At 49.4% G+C, this 18735-nt stretch overlaps 1 protein-coding gene across 1 annotated transcript in view; it reads left to right on the top strand.

The window, feature by feature from the left end:
- The window catches only part of CROCC (ciliary rootlet coiled-coil, rootletin), a 61401-nt gene that overhangs the window by 25965 nt on the left and 16701 nt on the right, over positions 1-18735 (top strand). Inside the window, exons 13-23 of the mRNA XM_079987393.1 lie at positions 672-871; positions 1836-2018; positions 4787-4931; positions 6684-6830; positions 9289-9519; positions 11025-11218; positions 12877-13004; positions 14208-14377; positions 16613-16792; positions 17499-17633; positions 18431-18574. Coding sequence (XP_079843519.1) covers positions 672-871; positions 1836-2018; positions 4787-4931; positions 6684-6830; positions 9289-9519; positions 11025-11218; positions 12877-13004; positions 14208-14377; positions 16613-16792; positions 17499-17633; positions 18431-18574 — 1857 coding nt within the window. The remainder of the gene's footprint in view (positions 1-671; positions 872-1835; positions 2019-4786; positions 4932-6683; positions 6831-9288; positions 9520-11024; positions 11219-12876; positions 13005-14207; positions 14378-16612; positions 16793-17498; positions 17634-18430; positions 18575-18735) is intronic.

Below are 18735 nucleotides of genomic sequence, written 5' to 3'. Positions count from 1 at the left end.
ACAATCGTAGTATCCTTCTCTGCTGAACTGTGTTTATTGGTGCTTAGGTCATTTTAGACATCAGAGAAGTTTTTAATGTGTGACATCTTAGTATATTTTTGGTTTTTTGTTGGAAGCCGCCCAGAGTGGCTGGGGAAACCCAGCCAGATGGGCGGGGTACAAATAATAATAATAATAATAATAATAATAATAATAATAATTATTATTATTATTATTATTATTATTATTATTATTAACTGCTTCGTATATGGTGGTGGTTCTCTGCTGTGCTGTGAGCTGCTCTCTGGGAGAGAAATACAGTGGTAACAACCCCAGCGATCAGAGTTCTCCTTTTCCTCATCTGGGCGTGGGCTTTGCTACCTGCCGGTCTGTTCCAGTGTGGTGTAGTGGTTAAGAGCGGTAGTCATGTAATCTGGGAAACCGGGTTCGCGTCTCCGCTCCTCCACATGCAGCTGCTGGGTGACCTTGGGCTAGTCACACTTCTCTGAAGTCTCTCAGCCCCACTCACCTCACAGAGTGTTTGTTGTGGGGGAGGAAGGGAAAGGAGAATGTTAGCCGCTTTGAGACTCCTGAAGGGGAGTGAAAGGCGGGATATCAAATCCAAACTCTTCTTCTTCTTCTTCTTCTTCCTGAGCCTGACGTTGCTGCTTGCTTTTACTTTTTACGCCCAGGACCTCCGGGGGAAATACGAGGCTGCGCAGGACCTTGTGTCATCCCTGAAGAGGCAGTTGGCAGAGAGCGACAACGAGCGCCGTTCCCTGGAGCAGAAGATCCTGCAGCTGAAGGGGGACCTGGACAGGCTGTTGCAAGCCAAGGAGGACGCGGCTCACGATGCCAACCGCTTTCGGTCTTCCGCCGAACTGCTGGGCAGGTGAGGCACCTTGAATTGCCCTCTTGACGGAAGCAAGGAGCACCAGGAAGGCAAGGAATGCCTTTGTGAAATTTCCCTACTGCCTCTCTGTCTGAGTGCCTGCCCTGGCTGTGTCTCCTTCCCAGAAGCCTCTGCTGAAATGGCTTGTGTGTGTGTTGGCATTTAAGAACTGAACCCCACCCCCCTGCACAGAGGGGCAGCAGAACAACCTGCATCCAGAGGAGGCTTGTGTTTCTCTGTGTGAGTCAGCGCTCTGGGCTGCCTTCTTTCCAGTCCGGAGGAGTAATTCAGCACTGTGGTGTGGGAGCGGGGAGGTCCCTCTCTCGGCCTCGGCCCTGTATACCTGAAGGAGAGTCTCTGCCCCCCAAAATTGGCTTCTTGTACTCCGCCTCTTGTTGCTGCATTGTTTTCCCAGTTATTTCTAATTCACATCCCTTTCCTTACAACAACAACAACAACAACAATAATTTATTATTTATACCCCGCCCATCTGGCTGAGTTTCCCCAGCCACTCTGGGCGGCTTCCAACAAAAGACCAAAAACACACTAAGATGTCACACATTAAAAACTTCCCTGATGTCTAAAATGACCTAAGCACCAATAAACACAGTTCAGCAGAGAAGGATACTACGATTGTTGGGACTCTGGTTTCCAGTTTCCTGAAATCGACAGATTGTGCAGAACAACCAAAACACACAATGGGTAGTAAATTTAGGCTAACCTTATATTACCTTCTTTTCTTTTTCTTTTTGATTATTTTAAACTTATTGTCCTTAAGTGTTGGCTGTCCACTTGCCCATGTGACTCCCCCTCTTCTCAAGAGAGAGAGATGGTCATGGTTGTGAATGCACTGGGATGGAACAGCCTCAACGGCTGTTGTGGGAAGTTGATGGAATGGGCGCTGTCCTCTGCTCCCTTATTGTCCTCGCCCTGCTGTAGTGTCCCCTTCCTTTCTCCTCTCCAGCGAGAAGACGAACCTGGAAAAGAACCTGCAGCTGCTGCAGCAGAAGCTGGAGGTCCTTTATCAGGAAAAGGAGAAACTGCAGCTGGCCAACAGCGACCTTCAGCGACAGCGTGATGGCCTGGAAGAGGAGAAAGAGGATATCTTAAGGGACCAGGAACGGGCTCGGAAGGAAATTGAGCGGAGGTAAAGTGGGAGATTCTTGAGGGTTTTTTCTTTTGGGAGGAGGTCCCCTTTCTTCGAGAGGGGGTGAAGCTGGTGTAGTCTCAGGTCCAGTTCTCTGGCGCTAGGGTTGGGGGACATCTTGCAGTGACACAGATGCATTCTGGGAAGGTATGGAGCTTCCTTCAAAACACCAAGTCAAAATAACAACAACAACAACAACAACAATTTATTCTTTATGCCCCGCCCATCTGGCTGGGTTTCCCCAGCCACTCTGGGCGGCTTTCAACAGAATATTAAAATACAATCATCTATTAAACATTAAAAGCTTGCCTAAACAGGGCTGCCTTCAGGTGTCTTCTAAAAGTCTGGGAGTTATTTTTCTCTTTGACATCTGGTGGGAGGGCGTTCCACAGGGCAGGTGCCACTACCGAGAAGGCCCTCTGCTTGGTTCCCTGTAACTTGGCTTCTTGCAGCGAGGGAACTGCCAGAAGGCCTTCGGCGCTGGACCTCAGCGCCCGGGCAGAACGATGGAGGTGAAGACGCTCCTTCAGGTATACTGGACCGAGGCCGTTTGGGGCTTTAAAGGTCAGCACCAACACTTTGAATTGTGCTCGGAAATGTACTGGGAGCCAGTGTAGTGGACTCTGCAAAGATGTTGAATGTTGTCTGCCCAGGAGGCATGATTTCTTTTGGCATTAATATTTTTTGCTGAAAGAATTGCAGTGATAAAGAAACAATGTGATGCAGAGAAAAGAAAAAGAAAAGTGAGAAAATAAAAAGAATGGAAATTTGTAGAAAGAAACAGTATGCAAAAATGCAATGTACTATACTCCCATACATTCTTATGTAACTAGATATGAGGTTATGTCTATATGAGATTCAGAAGTAATTCAAAACACAAGTGAGGGAGAAGATTAAAGGTTTTATTCTAAACAGCAAGCAATATATACATACCAAACAAGCACCTCAATCTCCCACTTGGAAGCCCTCAGTTTGCACGGCCCCATGGCCATCAGTCTGTGCACGAGATTCTCTCTCAAACTCTGCCCACAACCATCCGATTCACCTGTGTGGTTTGCCCAACTGCTTACATACATTCATTAGCTGCCCAGTGCCTCACTTTCTTGAAACAATGTCCAACATCAAAGAAGGCCCTCATCACCGTCGCTTCCTTCCAACAGATTAGGACATTAAAGGCTGCTCTCAGCCATCAAAGAGCTTAACAAAAGATAGGGAAAAGGAAGGAACCGGGGGCAGGAAGGATAACCATGTCAGATCACTAACTCCTCAAAATACAAATATCTTCCGGATAGATTGCCCATACAGGTTACTATCCTAATACATATATAGATATGAATAGCCTGCTACATTCTGTAGAAACCCATTCCAAATGTCGTCGTATTTATCCAAAGCCTACATCTAATAAGCAGTCCGTTCATAAGTTGCGAGTGTTGTCGTGTTGCCAGTGCATTGACTGAAGGGGACCATATCTTTACTCTTCCAACTCATCAGTCTCAGTCTCTTGGTCACCGTTAGGGTGCCTTGTCCCGTTGTTAACTTCCATGCAATAGGCATATAGTTCAAAAGAATATTCTCTGCTGAAAGTTTTAGCTTTATCTGTGCAGTCGTAGTTACACAGCCCATCACTTTCTCCCACAACTTAGCGAACAGAGAACACTCTACAGACATGTTTCATGGAGGCATTGTCCTTGCCAAATCTCCACCATAGAGCTGTCTTCACCGGTCCTTTTTTTAAACGCCCTGGAAACGTGACTTGACATCAGGGTCTCTCTGTGAATATGCCACCTTTGTTCAACCCGAGGTAGAATGCCGTGGGGGTGAATGGCTGGCATCTTGTCTAGTGATTTCTTAAAAATCAGCGCTGGCACACCACAGGGATGTGTGATAAGTCCCTACCTGTATTCATTGTATACATACGATTGTGTATCATCTGACCCGTCTACTGCAATTATTAAGTTTGCAGATGACACCACCATAATGGGTTTAATAACAGGTGGAGATGAATCGGCGTATAGAGGGGAGGTACAGAAAATATCTACATGGTGCCTAGGGAACAACTTGCACCTTAATATCAGCAAGGCAAAGGAGATGGTGTGGACTTTTGGAGGAAGAGAGGAGAACTAGCCCCGCTGTAAATCAGGGAAGGCTGTGTGGAGAGAGTCTCTTCCTTTAAATTCCTAGGAGTTTATCTCAATGAAGACCTTACTTGCAAAATCAATACAACCCAGGTGGTTAAGAAAGCCCAACAGAGACTCCATCTCCTCAGAGTATTGCGGAAGAACGATGTCAATCAACATTTGATGATCTCCTTCTACCAGTCAACAATAGAAAGTGTCCTTTCATACTGCATCACGGTGTGGTACGCTGGTTTGACATCATCTGATAGGAAGTGCCTACAGAGGGTGGTGAATACAGCACAAGATATTATGGGCTGTCCCATGAATCCGCTGGATGAAATAGTGGAAGAATGTTGCCTCAGGAGAGTGAGGAAAATTCTCAGGGATGATTCACACCGTGGCCGGCACTTTCTTGATCTCCTGCCCTCAGGCAGAAGATGTAGAAGCATGATTAGTCGCACCAACAGGGTAAAGAACAGCTTCTATCCGCGGGCTGTTGGGCTGCTGAATGAAAAGATAACAACAGGGCAGCTGACTTTCAGGTTTGGTGGGTGTGCATCAGTAAACGAGTGTGTAATCTCACTGTATACAAGTTGTACAAGTGTCAATAAAGTATTTCAATTTCAATTTCTCCCCTCTTCTGTCTCCCAGTCGCAAGCAGCTGGAGCAGCTGGAAGCAAAGAAGTCCGGCCTGAAGAAGGAGCTTGTGTTGGTGAAGGAAGCCCTGAGCAAAGCCCTTCTGGAGAAGGAGGTCTCTCAGCATGAGAAGGCCGAGGGCGATGAAGCCCTGTCCAAGGCAAGGAGGCAGCTGCTGGGGAGGGAGAGATTTGCACACCCTTCTGAAATGTGTTGGGGGTCCAGAGGTAGCATTATTATCAATTTACGATGAGGTGGAGCAGGCATCCCCAACCTGCGGCCCTCCAGATGTTTTGGCCTACAACTCCCATGATCCCTAGCTAACAGGACCAGTGGTCAGGGATGATGGGAATTGTAGTCCAGAACATCTGGAGGGCCAAAGGTTGGGGATGCCTGGGGTGGAAGGTTCGCTGGCTAGGAAGGACTTGCTCACAAATTTATTGACAGCTGCACGCATTATGATAGCTAGGAAACGGAAGGGGCAAGTAGAAGATGGGGACGTGGGTGGCACTGTGGGTTAAACCACAGAGCCTAGGACTTGCCGATCAGAAGGTTCACGGTTCGAATCCCTGCGACAGGGTGAGCTCCCGTTGCTTGGTCCCTGCTCCTGCCAACCTAGCAGTTCGAAAGCACGTCAAAGTGCAAGTAGATAAATAGGTACCGCTCCAGCGGGAAGGTAAACGGTGTTTCCGTGCGCTGCTCTGGTTCGCCAGAAGCGGCTTAGTCATGCTGGCCACATGACCCGGAAGCTGTACGCCGGCTCCCTCGGCCAGTAAAGCGAGATGAGTGCCGCAACCCCAGAGTCAGCCACGACTGGACCTAATGGTCAGGGGTCTCTTTACCTTTAAGATGGGGAATATACAGGAGAAATGATTTCAAGGAGATATGGAAGGTGTTTGTAGAATTTGTACTGTTAAAACAGAAAGGGGTCAAACCATCGCAAGAGGCATTGAAATTATGGGAGGCTGGATAGTTATAACGGAGTGTGCGTATACTTTTTATTCTTATTTATTTAGGATTATTACTTTGTCAAAATAAAAAAAAGTAAAATATGTTAGGGGAAGGCCGCGGGGGGGGGTGTTATTGGGATGTTTTTGCTTTTCTTTTTATTATGTATTCTGTGTTTGTATATTCTGATTTTATCTTGTAACTGCCCTGAGACCTGCAGGTATAGAGGGCTGTGAACTAACTAACTAACTAACTAACTAACTAACTAACTAAATAAATAAATTTGGCAGCCCACCCAGGTGCCTTTCAGTACCTCCAAAACAAGAAGTGCAATGAGGCTACGGCTGCCCTCATGCCTGTGTTTGGGGATCCTGAGCATGCACCCCATCCTGCTTGCTTGAGACCATGAGGTGTGTCCTGCAGGATCAGGCCACAGGCAGCCTTCAGCCTGTCTTGGCAGCCTGCTTTGCTCCAGTCCCAGCAAGCAGGTGTTTTTTTTTTAAAAAAAATATTATTTATTGAATTTATATACCGCCCTATACCTGGAGGTCTCAGGGCGGTTCACAGAAAAGATCACAATATATAAAACGAAAATAAGAACAATAACCCAATAACACCCTCCCCCACAAAAGACCCACATTTTAAAAGTGCATAGTTGATCAATCAGATCAACCAAAGGCCTGGTTAAAAAGCAATGCCTAAAGGTGTGTAATGAAAGTGCCAGGCAAACTTCCCTGGGGAGGGCATTCCACAGACGGGGAGCCACTGCAGAGAAGGCCCCGTTCTCGTGTTGCCACCCTCCAGACCTCTCGAGGAGGAGGCCTCAGAAGATGATCTCAGGGTCCAGGGAGATTTATATGGAACCTGAGCCACCAGGCCTTTGTGGGATGGCTCTTGCTTCTTGCAGGGGGTTGGCACCTGGGGTCACAGGCTCTTCTGCACCTCCTTTCTTTTCCTGTCCCAGGCCGAGGTGAGCCGGGCTGAGCTGGAGCTGGCCTTGAGCCGCCTGAAGTCGGAGGAGTCCTCCCTGCGTGACTCGCTCTCCAAGATGAGTGCCCTCAACGAGGGGCTGGCACAGGATAAGATGGAGCTCAACCGGATAATCATCCAGGTACGAGGGAGCGGGGCTAGCGGCTGCAAAGAGGGAAGTGTGTCTTGCATTGTCTGCAAACTGAGAACATCCACATCTGAAGGATTTGTGCAGAGAAGGAGGTGGCAGAGCGTAGGGTTTGTCAAGGAGTGGGAGAATGTCCGGAGGTCTTTGTCCATGATAGAGCAGAGGCAGGAAAAACAATTCCTGCACAGGAAGTACAATAGTTTTCGCTCCATAAGACGCACTTTTTTCCTCCTAAAAAGTAAGGGGCAATGTCTGTGCATCTTATGGAGCAAATGCACTGGATGGCAGAGGGATCCCTTGCCTGCCGCTGCAGTCGCGAGCTGAGGGATGCCTCTGCAGCCGGAGCCATGGCTCCTGTCCGTCGCTCGCAGTAAAGCAAGCAGAGCAAGAGACACGCTCTGTGCAGTTCTCACTTTTCTTGCTTCAAAGCAAGAGCCGCAGAGAGCATGTTAGCGGCTCTTGCCCTGCTGGCTTTACAGCGAGGCAGGAGGAGGGACGCCCCTCCTCCCGCCTCGCTGTAAAGCCAGTAAAGCACCTGTCCCAGTGTCTCCTCTTCCTCTTCTTGCTCCAGCGTTGCCTCGCTTTACAGCGAGGCAGGAGGAGGGATGAGCAATCAAAGTGAGAGCTGTGCAAAGCAGGACAGAAGCCACGTAAATGGCTCTTGCTTTGCTTGCTTTAAGGCAAGGAGTCTTGGTTGACCACAAACTTGACATGAGCCAACAGTGTGACGCGGCAGCTAAAAAAGCCAATGCAATTCTGGGCTGCATCAATAGGAGTATAGCATCTAGATCAAGGGAAGTAATAGTGCCACTGTATTCTGCTCTGGTCAGACCTCACCTGGAGTACTGTGTCCAGTTCTGGGCACCACAGTTCAAGAAGGACACTGACAAACTGGAACGTGTCCAGAGGAGGGCAACCAAAATGGTCAAAGGCCTGGAAACGATGCCTTATGAGGAACGGCTAAGGGAGCTGGGCATGTTTAGCCTGGAGAAGAGGAGGTTAAGGGGTGATATGATAGCCATGTTCAAATATATAAAAGGATGTCACATAGAGGAGGGAGAAAGGTTGTTTTCTGCTGCTCCAGAGAAGCGGACACGGAGCAATGGATCCAAACTACAAGAAAGAAGATTCCACCTAAACATTAGGAAGAACTTCCTGACAGTAAGAGCTGTTCGACAGTGGGATTTGCTGCCGAGGAGTGTGGTGGAGTCTCCTTCTTTGGAGGTCTTTAAGCAGAGGCTTGACAACCATATGTCAGGAGTGCTCTGATGGTGTTTCCTGCTTGGCAGGGGTTTGGACTTGATGGCCCTTGTGGTCTCTTCCAACTCTATGATTCTATGAAAGCAAGAAAAAAGAGAGCCGCTTACATGCTCTGTGCAGAATTCCCCCCCCCCCTTGTTTTCCTTAAAACTAGGTACGTCTTATGGTGTGAAAAATATGGTGTACCTCCTTCCGGCTTGGGCATGAGGTCCAGCACTGCTTTGCCCATAATTATTTGGGATAGCAGATGTTGCAGGTGTTAATATTTCACAGTTTGAAGTGAATGGAAGCGCAAGACCTGACTCCTTTTGGAAGGAATCATTGTCCAGGCACATAAAAATATTATTCAAACTTTTGCTTGCTGAACTCTTTTAAAAACAGAACATAAGCATTAAAGATACATCCAAAAAATTCCATTACTGTACATTATCTTGTTCTGTCCAGCACAGGTTCATCGTCTTCTTAGAAATAAAAGATTTCAAAAATCCAAACTGTGTCTCTTCCCCCATCCCAGCCTCAGTTGGCCTTAGGCCAGGCATAGGCAAACTCGGCCCTCCAGATGTTTTGGGACTACAACTCCCATGATCCCTAGCTAACAGGACCAGTGATCAGGGATGAAGGGAATTGTAGTCTCAAAACGTCTGGAGGACCGGGTTTGCCTATGCCAGCCTTAGGCTAATGCATCTCTTGGAGAGTCATTGGCATGCATAGTTTAGAAAAACTTAACAGCCGCCACCCTTTCAAGATGGCGAATTTGCAACTCAATACCTTTATCACATGATTAAAGTTACACTCTCCAAAACAATCAGCAGTTACACGTTACCCCATTAAGGAGCTCAGAGTCCTTTAGAAAACAACACTGGAAAAAACCCCAATGTTAGCAACCCTTCAGCAATGCACATTTAGCTGTTTTCCATTTCAAAACTTCGTTACTACACATCCATTTTCCATTTCTGTGTGAATTAAATCTATTATAAACGGTGTGTGTGTGTGTTTGGCTTTTCCAAAGTATACAGTCATGCCAACGATGGCAAAACAACTTTCTGCGAGAGGTGCCCTATTGTGTATATACATGTGTGATTTTTGGGGGGGAGGAAGACAGAACAGCTTCCTCCTCGCTCAGCATCCCGTGTGCTGAGTAACCCTCACTGCCAGCCTCCTGCTTTCTCCCTCCCCACCCTTCTGGGCTCAGCTAGAAGAAGAGAAGGCTTCTCTCTTGGGGAAGAAGCAGGAAGTGGAGCAGGAAAAAGCCACGATCCGGGACGAGTTGGTGCGGCTGGAGCAGGAGAAGCTGGACCTGGACACAGAGCGACACGGATTGGGCCACTCCCTGCAGGCTGTGGAGCAGAGCCGGGCGACGCTGGAGCAGGAGGTGCTGGTGCTGCAGAAGGAGAGGGGGCAGCTCCAGGAGCAGCTGGGACAGGTGAGGGGCAGCACTGGCGGGCAGGGATGCAGGGGCCTTTGTCCTGTTATGAGAAAAAACTGCTCCCTTTCCCTTATTGGGTATCCAAGAATCTGTATAGAGTCCTTAAGTGGGTTGCCTATTGGTAGGATGAAATAACAGAGGCCAACCAGAGTATATTGAGAAGCAAAGCAGCTAGTAAGCCTGATCTTTATTCAAGGAACTGTTGCAACAGGGTCCCCACTCACCACACGCAGGAGGGAGGAGGAACCCTGAGCAATGGTGTGCAAGCCCATATATAGACTTTTGAAACTGCCCACCCTGTAGCCCAAGACCACCCCCAAAAACATCATACATACATCACAGAAGGAGGCGGTCTACAGCAGAAATCCTGTCTGCCAGGATACCTGATAATGGTTGCTGATTGCATTACACGGGCATCCTGGCCATTCTTCTGTGATGGTTAATACTTTAGTTCCTGAATCCAAGTCACAGGCTCACCCTATTCATACACAACTACACCCTCAAGATAGGATTTGTAAGCAAAAAGACGATGGGAAGGCTTTCCTCATTTGCCTCCCTTCCTGCAGAGGAATATTTGAGGTCACTGGGAGAGTCAAAATGGCTCCAGGATTGCTCTCCTATACTATTTCAGACACATGGTTCATATATTTAGATATGTGTGCGTTTGTGAATATTTATTCTATATTTGAGACCTTAAAATTCTTATAACAGTCAAGAGCGGTAGTCTCATAATCTGGTGAACCGGGTTCGATTCCCCGCTCCTCCACATGTAGCTGCTGGGTGACCTTGGGCTAGTCACACTTCTCTGAAGTCTCTCAGCCTCACTCACCTCGCAGAGTGTTTGTTGTGGGGGAGGAAGGGAAAGGAGAATTTTAGCCGCTTTGAGACTCCTTAGGGTAGTGATAAAGCGGGATATAAAATCCAAACTTCTTCTTCTTCTTCTTCTTTGTCCTCCTCCTGCTGCTCTGTCTGCAATTCACTTTTCTAAAGCTCAAAGCAGATTGTCCTGCAAGACAGGACACAGCTACTTAGTGCAAGCTAGTTGATTATTGCGATGTCTGAGTTGCTGGTCACTCCTCACAAGACTTCCACTACTTTGATGATGGTGGTGATTTATTAGACCTATATTTCACCCATCGCAAGATGTTAGGGAGGCTCACAAGAATGTAATGTTCAGCTGCAAGAGAGCTCACAACTGAGATCTTGGGAGCAGACCTTTGCAGAAGCTGGGTTGCTCAGGTCTTCATAACACAGAGCTTGCAAAGCTAATGTTTTCTGATATTCACAGCCAAATCTGAGATCTGCTGAGCTGGCAGTGGCTGAATGGTTTTTGTTACAGGGCTGAGGTTGGCATCATAAACACCAGGCTCTTGCTTTAGTGCTTCTGGGTAGAGGGGCTGGGGGAACAGAGAGGGACCATAACAGCCAAGGGGGCATCTAAGTGATGTCTAAGCTGCCACCCTCCCACCTTCCTTCCCTCCCTCTCTTTCTCTCCCTCTCAGCTTTCCCGCCTCAGGAGTGCAACCGGTGAGGAGCTGGGGCAGGTGCGAAGGGAGCTAGAACGCCACAGCGAAGCATCTCTGCGGGCAGCCAAGGAGAAGGAGTCGCTGATGAAGGAAAAAGCCAGCCTGGTGGTGCAGCTGGCAGCCTCGGAGCGAGAGAACCGGGGCCTGGCAGAGGAGATCTCTGGCCTCAGGTATGTATAATAATAATAATAATAATAATAATAATAATAATAATAATAATTTTTTATTTATATCCCGCCCTCCCCAGCCAAAGCCGGGCTCAGAGCGGCTAATGACAATAAAAATAACACAATTTACATAAAATCACAATCAATTAATTGAAATACATTCTAAAATCAATTCATATGTGTGTGTGTGTGCCCCCAACTTTAGCACCTATTATTATTTATTCTGATTTATTTCTCCCATTTGCGTCCCTCCATTACTCCAAGGAGCTCAAACACAGTTCACTGTCCCGTTTCCTCTTTGCAACAGCCCCATGAGGCTGAGAGTGCAGCGACCGGCTCAAGGTTGCCCAGTGAGCTCCGTGGAAGGGTGGAGATCTAAAACCTAGCCCTCCTGCATCCTAGCCTGGGGCTTTGTTATGGGGCTGGCAGGGAGGGGCAGCGTGTTGTTGTTGAAGTTTGTGGGGTCGTAAATCCTTTGACCCACAGGGTCTGCTGCATCGGCACTGCAATTAGTCTGATTTACGAGCACTCCGACACTTCTATGGCGCCCACAGTGCTCTCTTCTCAGATGTCGGACGTTAGCAGAGTTTATACGCCGCATAAAATGGCTTTGTCTGGGTCAAAGTGGTGTCTTCAATAACTCAGCTCAACACCAGTGCTTCTATTCTATCAACTGTTTATTTAGAAGCATACAGAAACAAAAGAAAACCTACAGAATCAAGCTGCATGCTTGCAGCGTTCTGCCTCTAACAAAACCCAAAAGAGTTCTGCCTCTAACAAAACCCAAAAGAGGAGGTATCGTATCTTTCGCTCTATAGGACGCACTTTTTCCCTTCCAAAAATGAAGGGGAAATGTGTGTGCGTCCTATGGAGCGAATGCAGGCTTTCGCTGAAGCCTGGAGAGCGAGAGGGGTCGGTGCGCTCTCCAGGCTTCAGGAAGCTATCCGCAAGCCTTCGGAGCGCAGCGGGAGTTCCCGCCGGGCTCCCAAGACTTGCGGATAGCAGCCCCAAGCCCGAAGCTGTTCTAGCTTCGGAATGGCTGTGCAAATCCTCCACAGGGCAGCAGGGTGCCTTCACCCCGCTGCCCTGCGGAGGCTTGAAAGGCTGTCCCTGAAGCCAAAACAGCGAGATGGGGTGCTGTGCAGCCCTCCGTTTTGCTGTTCTAGCTTTGGGATGGCTGCGCAAAGTGCCTTCTAGCTTTGGGATGGCTGTTCTAGCCTCGGGGTGGCTGTGCCTACACCCCGCTGCCCTGCAGAGGCTACGAAGGATGTCCCCAAAGACTCAAGCCTTTGGAGTGCAGCTGCGCTCCAAAGGCTTCAGGGATCTTTGAGGCTGGTGGTGGGGGAAAGCAGCGCTTCCCCCCACCGCCAGCCCCACGAGCTCAGGGGGGCAGCGGCAAGGCTGCGTGCAGCCTTTGCGCTGTTTCCCGACCTGCTCTTAAACGCACCTTGAATGCACTTTGTTTTAGAGGGGCAGAACAAGAAAAAAAAAATTCCCCCCTGTTCTCCCCCTCCTATGGTCCGGTGCGTCCTATAGAGCGAAAAATACGGTATACGGAGCCTACCAGGCAGAGTAGATGCAAGATGGCTGATGAGCAAAGACGAAAACAACAAAAGATGGGGGGAATGATAATACAGTCCTTCTGTTCCCCTTCTGCCCAGGTCTGAAAAAGACGCCTTGGAGACGACCCTCTTTGAGATCCAGCAGCACCTCGCCCAGCTGGAGACCCGGAAGGAGCAGCTGGAAGCCGAGAGGCAGGGCTTGCTCCATGCCAAGGAAGCCTTGCAAGGTATCCTGGGAGGAAGGTCTTCCTTTGGGTCCTCTTGTGCCACCCCCTGTCTCTTTCCCTTCAGTGACTGGGTGTGGGAGTGCAGATGGAGGTTTTTATTATCCGACTTTACCGGCAGATGTACCTATTTTTAAGCTATGCGCCTGCCCCCTTTGAATGCACCTGGGACCCTCGTTGCTTTCCCTTTCTTTAGAGGGGGCGGGGCTTTCTCCCGACAGAGGCGGGGCTCTTGGCTGCTAAGCCGCCGCCCTCTGAAGCCTAGCCACGCCCCCTTGCACGCAGTGGTGCCCGCTGGGCTGTCCTTGGCCCCAATCAAGCCCCTCTTCTGATAATCGCCCCTCCTTGCTCCATCCAAGGTTTTGGGGGGACAGGAGGCGGGCGGCTGTGGAGGACTCCTTGGTCCTGAATGGGGTAACTGTGCCCCTGAAGGACCAGGTGTGCAGCCTGGGAGTCATTCTGGACTCACAGCTGTCCATGGAGGCGCAAGTCAATTCTGTGTCCAGGGCAGCTGTTTACCCTACTTGCCCACAGACTGTCTTGCCAGAGTGGTGCATGCTCTGGTTATCTTCTGCTTGGACTACTGCAATGTGCTCTATGTGGGGCTATCTTTGAAGGTGACCCAGAAATTATAACTAATCCAGAAAGCAGCAGCTAGACTGGTGACTGGGGGCGGCCGCCGAGACCACATAACACCGGTCTTGAAAGACCTACACTGGCTCCCAGTACGTTTCCGAGCACAATTCAAAGTGTTGGTGCTGACCTTTAAAGCCCTAAACGGCCTCGGTCCAGTATACCTGAAGGAGCGTCTCCACCTCCATCGTTCTGCCCGGACACTGAGGTCCAGTGCCGAGGGCCTTCTGGCGGTTCCCTCGCTATGAGAAGCCAAGTTACAGGGAACCAGGCAGAGGGCCTTCTCGGTAGTGGCGCTTGCCCTGTGGAACGCCCTCCCACCAGATGTCAAGGCAATAATCAACTATTTTACTTTTAAAAGACACCTGAGGGCAGCCCTGTTTAGGGAAGTTTTTAATGTCTGACGCTGTATTGTTTTTGATATTTGGTTGGAAGCCGCCCAGAGTGGCTGGGGAGACCCAGTCAGATGGGCGGGGTATAAATAATAAATTATTATTATTATTATTATTATTATTATTATTATTATTATTATCCCCTTTGCGTCTTGACCTCTATCCGTCTGTCCTTCCCCAGCGGAGCTGGCTGCCGTCCGCAAGGAGATGGAGGCCGAGGTGAGCCGACTGGAGCGAGACAAGGACCTGGCGGCCCAGAAGCTCATTCAGACGGAGCAGGAAACCCAGGCTGCCTTGAGGAGTGCGCAGGCGGATCACGAGGAGGACGTGGACCGTCTCCAGAGGGAGAAAGTACGTGCCGCCGCCCCCCGTCAGGTGCAGAGGGCTGGGTCCAGGACCACTTTGGTCCTCGGGTAACATGCTGCCCTCGGGGGACAGGGCTGCAGAGAGGAGCCTGGATTGCAGATTGCAGATGTTTGTGGGGCTCCCACGAATGGATACAAAGGTGCCGGCCAGATCCCAGGCATGCAGGCCATTTGCTCTTTGCTGGCTCTTGCTGTCCCTAAGCTGTTAAGCACGCACAGCCTCTCAGCCGTTGGCAGGTGACCCAATCCCTCCCCTCCAGGAATCTGTCTGACCCTTTTTAAAAGCCAGGGTCACTGTTTTGCCTGGAACAGTTCTTTCCTTTTCTCCCCCCAAACAGTTTTTGATCTGGGCTTCCACTGAAATGAGGCTGCATTTTAAGTAGTACAGTGGTGCCCCACAAGACGAATGCCTCGCAAGACGGAAAACCCGCTAGACGAAAGGGTTTTCCGTTTTGGAGGCGCTTCGCAAAACGAATTTCCCTATGGGCTTGCTTCGCAAGACGAAATGTCTTGCGAGTTTTTCCGACTTTTTTTCGCTCCCCCCCCTTTTTCTAAGCCGCTAAGCCGCTTATCCGCTAAGCTGATAAGACGCTAAAAGCCGCTAATCCGCTAATAGCGCTAATCTGCTAAGCCGTCAATGGGCTTGCTTCGCAAGACGAAAAAACCGCTAGACAAAGAGAATCGCGGAACGGATGTTCTATTTTTTCATTTTTCTTTTTTGTCATATTTGAAAATGCTTAATAAATATTATTAAAATAATAATAATAATAATAATTTCGTCTTGCGACGCACCACTGTATTTTAATCTTGTTTTTAAGTTGTTTTTTAATCAATTGTTTTTATACCTGATGTTAGCTGCCCTGAGCCTGGTCTTGGCCGGGGAGGGCGGGGCATAAATAAAATTAAATAATAAATAAATATCCTGAATCTACTGCCCACCTGCCTCATTGGGTGACCCCCAACTATGAGGGAGAAGCCTCTTTTTCCTGCTCAACTTTCACCCCAGCATGTTAACATGCTTGCCTGTCACATGTTCCCTGCTTCCCTCAATTTTTAGGTTTTTTTTAATTTTTTTGTTAAAATGAAATCTCATTAACCTTATGGGTTTTCATTTCCTACCTTTTGGTCCCTCCTTCGTGTGCCTCCTCCTCAAGAAGTCTCTGGAGGGTGGCAACACGAGAATGGGGCCTTCTCTGCAGTGGCTCCCTGTCTCTGGAATACTCTCCCCAGGGAGGTTCGCCTGGTGCCTTCATTATACACCTTCAGGCACCAGGCAAAAACGTTTCTTTTAAACCAGGCCTTTGGTTGACCAAATCAACATCCTATACCCTTTTAAAATGTGGCTCTTTTTGTTATTGGGTTATTGTTTTTATTTTATATACTGTGATCTTTTTTTTGTGAACCGCCCTGAGACCTCTGGGTATAGGGTGGTATATAAATTCTATAAATAATAATAATAAATAATAATACTGCAGGGAAAGGTGGGGCAATATGTCAATATATTGTCCAAAACTGATTTGAAGTCCATATCGTGATACTGGTTTTGAAAATTTTAAACCTGGAAATATATTGCGATGCCAAAAACCCAGATATTGCCCTGGAATCAATCTTGGGCCAAGCACTCACTCACCTGGTATAAGAGCTTTTGGTTGACAAGGAGTGGTTCTTTTTAATAATAATAAAAATAAATTTTATTTATACCCTCCCCTCCCCAGCCAAGACCGGGCTCAGGGCGGCTAACAACCAATAATAAAAACAAGTTGATTAAAATACAACTTAAAAAACAAGATTAAAATACAACATTAAAATGCAGCCTCTTCACAGGAGGAGAAAGGAGAAAAGAAAGAGAGGGAGGGAATCAAATTGGCTCCAAGCCAAAGGCCAGGTGGAACAACTCTGTCTTACAGGCCCTGCGGAAAGAAATCAGATCCCGCAGGGCCCTGGTCTCATGAGGCAGAGTGTTCCACCAGGCCGGGGCCAGTGTTGAAAAGGCCCTGGCTCTGGTAGAAGCTAATCTAACTTCCTTAGGGCCCGGGACCTCTAGGGTGTTGCTATTTATGGACCTTAAGGTCCTCCGTGGGGCATACCGGGAAAGGCGTTTAGCCATTGAAACTTGGCTGTGGAAGAGGCCTTGCTATGGGTGCTGGGGGTCCCCATCTCCTTGTCCACATGGGCATGGGAGGGTCCACTCCTGAGCTTCTTCACCCTGTCGGCCTGGCAGGAGGCGCTACGCCTGGAGCTGGAAGCAAAGCGCGAGGAGATGCTGCAGCGGCTGAGCCAAGAGCGCGAGGAGATCCTGGCCCGTCACGAGGCGGAAAAGGAGGAGCTGAGCGAGGAGATCACCAGCCTCCAGCAAGAGCGGGACGAAGGTCTCCTTCTGGCCGAGAATGAGAAGCAGCAGGTGAAAGTCTGGGGGACGGGGAAGGAAGGAAGGAAGGAAGGAAGGAAGGAAGGAAGGAAGGAAGGAAGGAAGGAGGTGCAAGCAGTGGTGTAGCATGGGGGGCCCACGGGGGAAGTTGCCCCGGGTGCAAAATTCTTAGGGGTGCAAAATTTCAACACCCAGTGCTGCTGTATTGAAGTTGTATGCTTCCATCACTGGCTCCGTTGAAAATGGCTCCTCCATGCGGAACAGGAAGCGACCTCACCAGACAATGGAACAATTCTTCTTTTAGGCAGTTGAATGTGCATGCACATTCATCTGTTTACCCCACCACCCCGCTCTGCATGGCCCCGGGCCCTGGCAACCCATGCTATGCCACTGGGTGCAAGGCCCCAGTCCACCGCAAGCTCTGCAAGACTCCCCACACACTGTAAATTCCCCAAAGCGGGACACCCAATCTTGCCACAGGGTGCCTGGTGCCTCTCCTCACTGGCCATAGCCCAAGGATTTGGGGTGGGGAAAGAGAAACAGCCCACTTAGCTCCAGAAACCACCGAGGCATCAGACGTCGCATATTTGCACAATTCGCTGTTCCGCCAATGTGGAAGTTGTAGCGTTGAGCCTCCCTCAGTGCGCAGGAGGGCTACAAGAGTGGAGATGTGGCTCCCCAGTGCGTCTCCCTGATGCTCCAGAGGCCACTACTGACTCCCTCGCGCCCTCGCCCCCAGGCGCTGTCTCTCAAGGAGTCGGAGAAGGCCATTCTCCTGGAGAAGCTTTCAGGGGTGCAACAGAGTCTGGCCAGCGTCAGCCTGGAGGCGGAGAGGCACAAGCGAGACGCTCAGAGTCTGCAGGAGCAAGAGCGGGTAGGCGGGGTCAGGGTCGGGGTCGGGGGGGCTGTCTGATGGAGAACAAATGTGTGTGGAAGCAGGTGGGCAATATTTGCACCACGAAGGGCCAGCTCCTGCAACCTGGCTCAGCTTAGGTGAATGGGGCAGGCTTGAATTGTACTTTTGTTTTTTTCTGAACCCCTCATCCCGTCCCGTCCCGTCCCGTCCCGTCCCCAACTTTTTTCCGGAGCAAGGAGCTCTGCAGTGCTTGAAAGCCCCCCGTGTTGCTGAAAGCTTTATTCTGCCTCTCCCTTTTCGACAGCGGACGTGGAAGCAGATGTTTCCAATTTGCTTTCGACACTGAGGGCTAGAAACTTGCTCCATCTTTTCCTTTGTTGTTTTAAGCATGATCTGAGTTTCTCCGGAGGTCGCACCCTTTGCCTGGTGCTTCAGCCTGTGTTGCATACAAGCAGGGCTTTTTCTTTTTTAAAGCCGGAACTTAGTTGGGTGCCATTGCCATTATAAGAGAACAAGTTCAAGGTGAGTTCCGGCACCTCCTTTTCTAGAAAAATAGCATTGTATACAAGCCCACCCTGGCTGGTAGGATATGGAGCGTTATGCAAGGATAAGCCAAAAGCAGAAGCCAAACTCCTTGGCTCTGTGGGGCTTCGTTCAGGCCTCTTCCTCCACGGCCTTTTCTGTATTATTTTCTCCCTCTGGAAAAAAATTTCCTATCTCCATTATCCAGACAAAATGGTGCCTGGCTGCTGAGGGGTGGGGGGGTGGGACGCTTCTTCTAGGCCAGAGAGCTCCATTTCTTTGTCCTGTTGCAGAGCACCATCAACGCCTTGAACTCGGAGCTGCGGGGCCTGCGTGCCCAGTTTGAGGAGGCCATTGTGGGCCACGAACGGGAGGTGAAGGTCCTCCACGAACAGGCCAGGGATCTGATGAAGCAGCGAGAGTCGGCCCTCCGCGAGGTGAGGGGGCGATGGGAGGGAGGGAGGCCTTCATTGAGATTCAGGGACAATAACACCACCACCTGAGCTGCTGAGTAGTCTGGGGAAGACCAAATTACCTATTTCCTCCTAAGGTAAGGGCAATGGACATTGCTAAGCCTGGCAGCACAGCTTACTCTATG

The sequence above is a fragment of the Podarcis cretensis genome (assembly GCF_951804945.1).
Source record: "Podarcis cretensis genome assembly, chromosome: 8".
Taxonomy (NCBI): domain Eukaryota; kingdom Metazoa; phylum Chordata; class Lepidosauria; order Squamata; family Lacertidae; genus Podarcis; species Podarcis cretensis.
The sequence above is the reverse complement of the archived record's forward strand: the minus strand, read 5'-3'. Positions and strand labels throughout refer to the sequence as shown.